This window comes from Etheostoma cragini, chromosome 12 (genome assembly GCF_013103735.1).
Source record: "Etheostoma cragini isolate CJK2018 chromosome 12, CSU_Ecrag_1.0, whole genome shotgun sequence".
Classification (NCBI taxonomy): Eukaryota; Metazoa; Chordata; class Actinopteri; order Perciformes; family Percidae; genus Etheostoma; species Etheostoma cragini.
In genome coordinates, this window is record NC_048418.1 from 801,581 (window position 1) to 812,126 (window position 10,546).

The 10,546-nt window shown below is 39.8% G+C and overlaps 1 protein-coding gene across 1 annotated transcript; it reads right to left on the reverse strand.

The window, feature by feature from the left end:
* Window positions 1-725: 725 nt before the first annotated feature.
* cldn15la (claudin 15-like a) lies at window positions 726-6,684 on the reverse strand. The gene is made up of 5 exons (XM_034888873.1): window positions 6,318-6,684; window positions 1,965-2,129; window positions 1,460-1,541; window positions 928-1,041; window positions 726-824 (listed from the first exon to the last, which is right to left on the reverse strand). Exons 1-5 carry the CDS (start codon window positions 6,532-6,534, stop codon window positions 743-745), a joined length of 660 nt encoding a protein of 219 aa, XP_034744764.1. The 5' UTR covers window positions 6,535-6,684; the 3' UTR covers window positions 726-742.
* Window positions 6,685-10,546: the final 3,862 nt, after the last annotated feature.

The following is a 10,546-nucleotide window of genomic DNA, read 5'->3' on the forward strand; positions in this document are numbered from 1 at the left end:
TACCCGGCCACTTCCTGTTTTGTTTTGATAGCCTGGTTTTCTGTCTGACCTTGTCTTGTTTTACTTCCTGTCTTTTGGTTTTCCCGCCCCTCGGATGGCCTGAGGTTACCCACCTGTCTCCCAGCCATTGTATTTCCTGCCTCGTGTTACCTTGACTTTCATTACTGGATGCCTGACCCTTGACCTTTCCGATTTGGGTCTGGATTTGCACAATGGTGTCAAGACTCCCAAATGTGTATATAAAACATCAAAAAAAGAATCACAACATGAAATGTGGATGAAAATGTTTCATAAACATGTTGGCAGGCCCATTAACCTTTAGAACAAAAACCAAAACCTTTATTTATTATGTAACACAAACTTTATTCTGATAATAACAAACACCAAACAGAATTACGCAATAATAAAACACCCATCTAATCTTTATCTAGCCTCAAGATTTAGTTTTCCACATCAAAAAGTCTTTAAAAAAATAAGCTAACATTTCAAAAGGACAGAAAAATAACTACATGTCCATAAATGTTATGAGGCATTTATTAGCAGACATGTGTTAACAGTAATTATCCCACTGTGGGAGCTGTCCTCCCATCTGGGGACAAACAGCTGCTTTCCTAAAAAAAAAAAAGACTTATTTTTAAGGTCTCAACTTTGTTACGTCGGTGTACATGAATCAGGTTAAAGTCGGAGGCGTCGGGAAGTGAAGGTAAGCCCGTACAATGTCCTTAAAAGTGTTGATTTGTCTTTAGACGTAAGCTCTGGCTGAATCTGGATCAGACTTGTTCGTAGCCGTGTAAACCTTCTGGGGTTTGTTTCCATAAAAACCGCTGTGAAACAAAAGAGAGATACAAAGTCAGAACTGAGAGACAAAATCCTGGAAATTAAAGGGATCCTTAATGAAAGAACGTTATAAAAAAAAAAAGCACTTACGCTTTCTTGCCTCCAGCTGATGCTCTCTTACAGGCGGTGCAGAGTAAAGCTCCACCCAGTATAGCCAGAGAGGATCCGGCCCATCCCATGTAGAGACCAGTACTTAGCTCGAACCTGCAAAAACAGAACTCAGAGTTAACAATATGCAATTTATTATATGCGATAATGCTTCATGCTGTTCTCATGAAGGATTCGTATACATAGCTACGAAAGGTAAAGCACTGTAATTAGAAATGTATTACAGGTGTTAATCATTGCATCACTACTAGAACTGTTGGGTCCTTGTAAATTGTAGAGCGGTCTAGAACTGCTCTATCTGTAAATTATAGAACGAAATAGACCAGCTCTATCTTGAAATTGAATTGAAGAATTGGACATGAACCTTGGTGTTGTGTATGCCAAACGATGACTTCTGTGTTATCTGATGCTGAGAGCCACTGACCAAGCAACAGTATATGACGGGTAGCAGAGGGACAAAGGGTTGACCTCTTGCCTATCACTTTCTACAGATGTGTGTCTGGGTTTAACTCACTTTATACCTCCGAAGAACGGGTTGTGGAAGTCCTGCACGACTCTGTAGGCGTACCAAGAACATGCGATCATGCAGCACAAACCTGCAACGCACAAACAAAACAAACACAAAATGTTTCAGTAGTTTTCTTCTTTAATGTGTGATGATGGCTCCCTCTCTATGCTGACGATGCCGCCCTATTTTCTAATAATCTTCTTTTCAGTGGTCAATGTTTTTTTATCTGCTGCCTTTTTACATAGTTTTATGATTCCTCTCCAAGTAACTATATGTTAACATTGTGTTTTGTATATACAGTTATCCATATTTAATGGCTTTATTTATTTACACCCCCTAGTTTTACTTTATGTTTCTGTATTTGTTGTGTTTGTCTTACATTTTCTTTTCTGTTTTTAACATTTCCCATTTCAAACTTCGCTGTTGTTATGCAAATCTGATTAAGCTGTGCTTCTATCAGATGTCCCCACGAAGGAAAAACTTCATGTCATTACTGGGGCTGCAGACTCACCGGCGAGCATGCTCAGGAGTCCTCCGGTGAAGCAGACCTTGGCCTTGGTTTGGTCGGTGGCCGAGCCGATCTTGATGCACTTCAGCCCGAGTATAGACAGTACCATGGCGCCAAGGCCAAGCAGCAGAGCAATGATCATCAGCGCCCGACACGCCTGGATGTGAGCTACAGAGACGGAAAGATGCATCTTAACTGTACAGTTACATCCTAAATAGATATAGGACAACATGAGGACAACATGAGGACCACATGAGAACAACATGAGGACAACATGAGGACAACATGAGGGCAACATGAGGACAACATGAAGACAACATGATGACCACATGAGGACCACAAGAGGACAAGTGAGGACAACGTGAAGACAACATGAGTTCAACATGAGGACAACATGGGGACAACATGAGGACAACACGAAGACAACGTGAGGACAACGTGAAGACAACATGAAGACAACATTAGGGCAACATGAGGACAAAATGAAGACAACATGAGGACAACATGAGGACAAAGTGAGGATTACGTGAAGACAACTTGAGTTCAACATGACGACAACATGAGGACAACATGAAGACAACATGAGGACAGCAAAGAAGACAACGTGAGGACAACGTGAAGACAACGTCCTAAACACTTTCACCAAGACTTCAAAAACCATCTGTTAGTTTTTATAAAGTCCTTGCTGCCTGTTTCATGGACAAATGTTAAAAATGTTTCAAACTGCTGCTTCAGACATTACTACTAAAAAGCTAACAAAACCTAAAAACAACAAACTGACCTGATGGAAAAACCCGTCTTTTAATGATAATGTCACAACGTTTTGAGAACAATTGATTTAGCAGCTGTATCATTTCAAGGCTTTAGAGCGCCCGGTTAGCTCCTTTGGTTGAGCGTGCGCGTGTATCCAGAGGCCCAGTCCTCACTCCAGTAGCCGCGGGTTTGGTTCCCACCTGTGGCCCTTTGCTGCTTATTATTCCCCCTCTCTCTTTGCCCTTTTGTGTCTAAGCTGTACGATGTAACTAAGGCCGAAAATGTCCAAAAGAAATCTTTAAAAAATGATTAAATGCAGAGCCTTTACTTTCAGAATGTGGTTTTAGTAATTTTACTGCATTAAATTATATGAATGCTTTATCAGTAGATGTTAACATTTGTGTTTTCTTCCCGTCAACAACAAACTTGTTGTACTTCTGGGACAAAAAATTGAAGATCAATTATTTTTTTTGTCACTTTTTTCTGATGCTTTTGACGCTTAAAACCCCTGATTTGGTCTTTTGAATGCACGACTAACACCAGCCATGTTATTTATGGGCAATTCGTTAACAGAAACTCTACTTTATGATACACAACAACCACAATCCTTGCATGAAAAATTAGAATTTACAAAGAAATGAATCCATTGAAGAAGAAGAAAAGGAAGAACTGGAAGTAACATTGTGTGATTGAGTTTAAGAGCAGCTTTACTTTAGTCAATAATTAACATAATGACCTCTAATGATCATAAAAACCTGCCGCACCTGTTTATGATCCGCACACAGTTTCAGTGAAGCAGGACACTGGGAAATGAACAATAAATCATACGACTTCATCATCGAGAATATTAAAGATGTGTCTCTTCTCCAGAGCATCAAATCAAAAAAAGTGTTTTCTTTTCCTAGTTAAACTGTCTGAGGTTAGGCTTTGTTGCAGATTATAAACTTTAACCTTCTTTCTGTGACTCAATTATTTTCAAACTGCTTTTGTTCTCCTTTTGTCGGCAGTGTTAGAGCAGTCGCCTGCCAATGGGAAGGTTGGTGGTTCAATCCCTGGCCCTGCAGTCCCATGCTAAAGTGTCCTTGGGCAAGACATTGAACCCTGAGTTATTTTTGAAATTTATGGTTAATAACCTCATTTATAGGAAATTATACCTAATGTTTGAGTTAGAAAAGCAGAAATTAGGAATTATTGAGACTAAAATTAAAGGAATGGATGTTGATGATAATTACAGACTGGAATATGTCAACTCTTACTCAATACTATTTCAAAAACACTTCCACTTGTTTTACAATGCTATAAAATTGAATAAGACGCCCCAACATTAATGAAAGACAACATGAGGACAACATGAGGACAACATGAGGGCAACATGAGGACAACATGAGGGCAACATGAGGACAACATGCGGGCAACATGAAGACAACATGGGAACAACATGAAGACAACACAAAGACAACATGAAGACAACATGGGAACAACATGAGGACAACATGAGGGCAACATGAGGACAACATGAAGGCAACATGAGGACAACATGGGAACAACATGAAGACAACACAAAGACAACATGAAGACAACATGGGAACAACATGAGGACACTATGAGGACAACATGAGGACAGCATGAAGACAACACAAAGACAACATGAAGACAACATGAAGACAATATGGGAACAACATGGGAACAACATGAGGACGACATGAGGACAACATGAGGGCAACATGAGGACAACATGAGGGCAACATGAGGACAACATGGGGACAACATGAGGATGACATGAGGACGACATGAGGACAACACAAAGACAACACAAAGACAACATAAAGACAACATGGGAACAACATGAGGACGACATGAGGACAACATGAGTTCAACATGAGGACAACATGAGGGCAACATGAGGACAACATGAGGGCAACATGAGGACAACATGGGGACAACATGAGGACAAAATGAGGATGATCTTTTTCAATGCTATTTTCTGATGTAGAAAGTTTTTATAAACCGGTCAAATTTGACCAGTGCACAACACAAGGGTTACAGAATATTTAACGTCTGCACATAAGACACACATGAACTTAAATTTTGAATGTTGTGGTAATCATTTCCCCGTTTGGTCCGACCCTGTAGTTTTAATCGAAGTCGTCATCATTGTTGGCACGTACTGTATGTTAACTTCTTTGCTACTGCAGCACAACTAATCGCCCTTTGGGGACAAATAAAGGACTTGAAGACGTTGAAGAAGACATAACACTCTAAGAAATAAATTCGTAAAAAAACAGAAAGACCAACGGCAGCTCGTTACCCGGACTTTCTACCCTAATTAAAAAACTGAATTTTTCAGTTAAATAACTGTGTCAATGGTAAAAAACACATAGCACTTTCTGTTGAATTGTAAATTAACATAAATATTCCTGTGAATAACATACAAGGGACAATTTCTGTTAAAATGTACTGATATTTCTTAGAGTGTACTTCCCTTCTGGTTACACGTGACGTAAAGACTGTAAAGTAAAACAGAAATGTGCTAATTAAACTTTGTTTTACTTGATTTTGATTTGCTTGAGTGTGACGATCCTCCATTTTGTAATCAGTGGAGGGGACGACGAGGCTTAAAATGGCGCCCAAAAAGACAATCATCCGTGACATGGCAGGCCTCGGTGGGAGAAACAATCTGGTGTTGAATCAACTTAACTAAATCAAGTTGTGGGTGTTTTCGGTCTGACTAGAACCTGGTCTTCATTCTGATTCAGGCGGGAAACGTGCGGCTGTAAAACCAACCAACCTTTGGACGAATATGTCTGAAATGGTGCCACATGGCAGGTCGACCTATTTACTGTGCAACGGATCCAACAAGCTTTAAATTAAATGTGTAAAAGCTAACTTTTATAATTATGTTATGAGCTCCACGGATTAACAAGAGAGGCTCAAACATTGGGCGTTGATTTCATCTTTTAAAACATGAAACTTCTGAGATTTGCTTCAGATTTCCTTTAGAGGCTTTATGACCTGGTGCATACGAGGAAGTCAGATCTTCTTCACTTCACCAAGTCACTTTTAATAAATCTTAATATGTGTTTGTGTCACCAAATAGCCGAGTATGTTAGGTTGCAATTTCATTTCTGAATAGGTTCGTTCAGTGAATGATTTCTAAAAAAAGTTCAAATTTTGGCAAGAAGTCACTTTTGAAGTCTAGAAGCATAGAAACAAATCTAGAAATATTGCTTTTAAAGTTGATGAGGGTATCTTATTTGCTTTAGTTGGCTCTAATGTCTTGTTTTCATTTGAACAAAAACCAAAAAGCATTGAGTATCTTTGATTTGTACAGCTACATTTGCATTAATATGACATTTTTCTTTCCTATTATATCATTATAATATCAATGTGTGCAGCCTTTACTTGCATTTGATCAGTATATAAGCAAAAATTAATTAATTTCCATACTTTGGGTCTGGAAATTCAAAATGTTTTAAATTTAAAATCATTGGAAACAGGGAAAGAAAATCTCAAAATGTCTTGAATTTGCAACATGTTTCCCATATGTACTTGGATACAGAATAGAAAATCCTTGACTCTCATTGGGGGGGTGTAGTCTCTTACCGGGGAGGGCCAGCAGCGACTCAAAGTCCCGACACTCGGCGATGCCGGCGCTGTTCTCGGCGCAGGCGTGCCACAAGTTCTCAAACTGCCTCTGGGAGATGATGACGCTGCCGGACACGGTGGAGATCTTCCAGTAGTCGTTCCCCAGCGAGGCGCCGGTCACCAGCCAGCTGATGATGCACATGAGGAACCCGGACGCTTCCACAGCCGTCGACATGGTGACACCCAGAAGAAAATCCAACAAATCTACAAAAAACAAGAAGCCTTGGAAAAAGCTGCAGCAACGGTGGGACCACAAGGTCTTCTCTGTCCTAACTCAGTGTCAGGATGGACTGGTGGAGGCTCTGGTCTCTCTCCGTCAGTTAGTTCTTGGTAATCTGACGTCTGCAGCTATAACCGGAGAACTTTACTCTCTCAGGGGCCATAAACGGCTGGGAGCCGCTCCCTGTAGTTCCCCACCGCCTCCCACTCAATATTGATCATGACGATGAGGATTATGAGTCTTTGGGCCACACCTGAAATAGCTCTGGAACCATCCACAGGTGTTTGTGTTGGCGTCCTGCAGGAGTCACACACAGCACTACAATCTGATTCAGTTTTATTCATAGTGTCAAGTCCTAACAGAAGTTATCTCAGGCCATGGTACAGATATGTGTATATAGATGTATATATAGAGGTTTACAGAGAACCAGCAATGTCCCCCAAGAGCAAGCATTTGGTGCGATGGTGGTGAGGAAAAACTGCTTTTTAGGCAGAAACCTTGGACAGAACCAGACTCTTGGCAGGCGGCAATTTGCCTGTTGGGAGAGAGAGAGGGAGAGAAAGAGAGAGAGAGAGAGAGAGAGATAGAGAGAGAGAGAGAGAGAGAGAGAGAGAGAGAGAGAGAGAGAGAGAACTGACTCATAATAATTATGGAAGTGGGTATAATGGAATCATATGACGAACAGTAGCAATTAAAGGAACAGTAAAGGTAGTAGAAATGACTAGTAGTAGTCGGAGTGGCTCCAAAAACAAACGTCTCTCTCAATTATTGTTATTGTGATTATTATTGCCGCTGTGCATAACCCCCGCCCCCCAACCGGCCCCGTCAGACCCCTCCTACCAAGAGGCGTTATCTAGTTCAATTGTCAAACAGCTATTATATTTACTCGTTATATTTTTGGGGGATTTTTCTGTACAGTACTTTGGTTGTTTTTAAAGTGCTTACCAAATAAAGGTGGATTGATTGGATACTGCTTTCATTTTTTCTCTCTCTGCTACAAACTCCCATCACCACTCAGGTGAACAACTTGTTAATGAAGGAGAAGTCGGTCTCTATAAGCAGGAAGTTGAAGGACAATAAAAACATTGTTATGTCCAAATAAGGAGCTCCAGGCGCTGCCCTGCTGTCAGGCCGATGAGTCAGATGAATAACGAGCCAGTGATGCTAATGACATAACAAGCCAGGGATACTAATGACATAACCTCTTCGTCACTTTATACGACCTGAAACGGTTGTTACGATTGGATATGTTGTGGACATTGTGATACATTTAAGTTATTTTAACATCATGTGTCTTGATAAAATTGATTTGACTTAAATGGTATCTTCAGTTTTTTTTTTACCCTGGACCTTCTTTGTGTAAGTGACTGATGGGAACAACAATCTTTGACATTGGTTCAGTGTCAAGCAAGATCGTGAAACAAGCTGCAATGTAACTCTAAAAAAATAAGATCCTTTTAGTTTAACATGAAACAGTGAAAAATCAACATCACTAAAACAACCAAACTCCTAGATAATTTTATCATTGTGAAACAATACACGCTAAAAGTAGTGATTATTTACATGGAGTCTGGTGGAGATATGCTGCTCTATACACGCTAAAAGCAGTGATTATTTACATGGAGTGTGGTGGAGATATGCTGCTCTATACACGCTAAAAGTAGTGATTATTTACATGGAGTCTGGTGGAGATATGCTGCTCTATACATGCTAAAAGTAGTGATTATTAACATGGAGTCTGGTGGAGATATGCTGCTCTATAAACGCTAAAAGCAGTGATTATTTACATGGAGTCTGGTGGAGATATGCTGCTCTATAAACGCTAAAAGTAGGGATTATTTACATGAAGTCTGGTGGAGATATGCTGCTATATACATGCTAAAAGTAGTGATTATTTACATGGAGTCTGGTGGAGATATGCTGCTATATACATGCTAAAAGTAGTGATTATTTACATGGAGTCTGGTGGAGATATGCTGCTCTATACACGCTAAAAGTAGTGATTATTTAAATGGAGTCTGGTGGATATACTGGATCAGTTTTAAAGATTTGTGTTCATATTAGTCACAAATTAGACACCAATACAGGAAAAATAGACTCCAGGTTGACTGTTGATGTTGAATACATTACCTTTAATAGAAACATATAATCAGCTTGAACTCGTGAAGATATTTAAAAATATTTGAATGTGCAGTTAGAATCAATGAACATATGAGATGATGTATTGGCAGGCTGATGGTTTTCAGGCTAAAACAAAGATAGAAACAAAGCAGACGGTCAGTTTGCAGGTTGGTTCTGGTTTATGGCTTTACGGTTGCTAACAGTTAATGTTTGATCATCATGAGAGTCCAAAGTCTGACACTTCACACCCAATCTGCCTGTCCTCTTTCGAGTGAAGCAGAAACATCAGTATTATTATCAGACTGGACACAATTATGGGAAAAAAATACACATCTACTTCTTCTTAACTTATCTAACTTTCTTTACAACAAACAAATGAAGCACAAGCTTTTGCAGTTGAAGGAAAAATCCACCTTGAATGGATTTTATCTTGATACTTAAGAAAACCCCCGTCTGAATATCAGTTGATTTGTGATTGTTGAGTATTTGTTGCTCACAAGAAACTCTGGATCTAAAGCGGCACATGCCCATGAACCCCCTTCTAGGTGATGGCCGGTGAGGCGAGTACAGATCACCGTGAAGAGATGGTCGTTTCAGCGGCCATCGCTAGACGTTAACATTCGGGGCTCAGAGACCTGAGAGACCTATGGTGAATGTGGGCATTAAATGCATTTCGTGAGAAAGCAATGAAAACTTATTCAGTTTGTTCCACACAGTTTTCTGTTTAGCGGACATTTCACGAAGTGACTTCAGTTTTGACCAATGTAACCAAGTATTGGTGACATTTTTATACTTCACCTACTACTAATTATAATTAACCTACAGTAAGGCAAGGCAAGGCAGCTTTATTTGTAGAGCACATTTTAGCAACAGGGCAATTCAAAGTGCTTTACACAAAATCATTTAAAAAATAAAAACAGATAAAACACAAGAATAAAAGTTACAGTGCAGCATTAGAAATGAAACATTAAAGAAAAGAACAACCATTTAAAGAAAGGCAACATGAAAAAGACAAGTCTTCAGCCTTGATTTAAAAGAACTGAGAGTAGTGACAGATCTGCAGGTTTCTGGGAGTTTGTTCCAGATATGAGGAGCATAGAAACTGAACCCTGCCCCCCGTTTAGTTTTGACTCTGGGGACAGGAAGCAGACCTGTCCCAGATGACCTGAAAAGGATCTTAAGGCTTTCGCCATCACTGCATACAAGAAACATTAAAAAAGAGACAAGTACAACAGAAATAAAGAAACACAAGGTGTGTGGTTAGAAGCAGTGAGTGTCTGCAGCCACCAGAGGGCAGCAGTGCCACAGTAACAACAGCAGGAGCACAGACATGATAATCATTTAATGCATATGTATGTATGTCTGAATATGTTTACAATATATCTGCAAACGTCTTAGGCAGGTGTGAAAAATTGCTGTAAATTAAGAATGCTTTCAAAAATATAAATTGTGTATTTTTTAATTTTGCAGGATATATGAGGCAGCCCCCCATAAGAGCATTTATGGATGATCTGGCATCATGTTAACATGCTAACATGTTAAGATGTTAACATGCTAACGTGCCAACATCTTACATAACATATCAAGATGTTAGCATTTTAGCATGTTACCATGTTAGTTACAATGTGTTTTTGAGTGGGGGAACAACAAGAGGACTTGTTTGTCTCTGTGGTTTGGGTTCTGTCGCTCTGATCAATGATGACAGACGTAACGCTTATTTTGGGAAAATACCGCGGTCGACAGTTAATGTTAAGAGCTAACACTCTGAAACCAGATCCGAGCTGAGAGAGTGAGCCCTGAGCGCTGGAATCAAACCCGAGTCCCTGAATGGTGGTCTAACCCGAGT

Bases quoted from the DNA above. Each gene is read 5' to 3' on its own strand.
- cldn15la (XM_034888873.1), bottom strand. From the start codon at position 6,534: ATGTCGACGGCTGTGGAAGCGTCCGGGTTCCTCATGTGCATCATCAGC. The intron at 1,542-1,964 runs GTGAGTCTGCAG...TGTGCGTTGCAG, and splicing joins ACTCCTGAGCATGCTCGCCG to GTTTGTGCTGCATGATCGCA. The intron at 1,042-1,459 runs GTGAGTTAAACC...CTGTTTTTGCAG, and splicing joins CCGTTCTTCGGAGGTATAAA to GTTCGAGCTAAGTACTGGTC.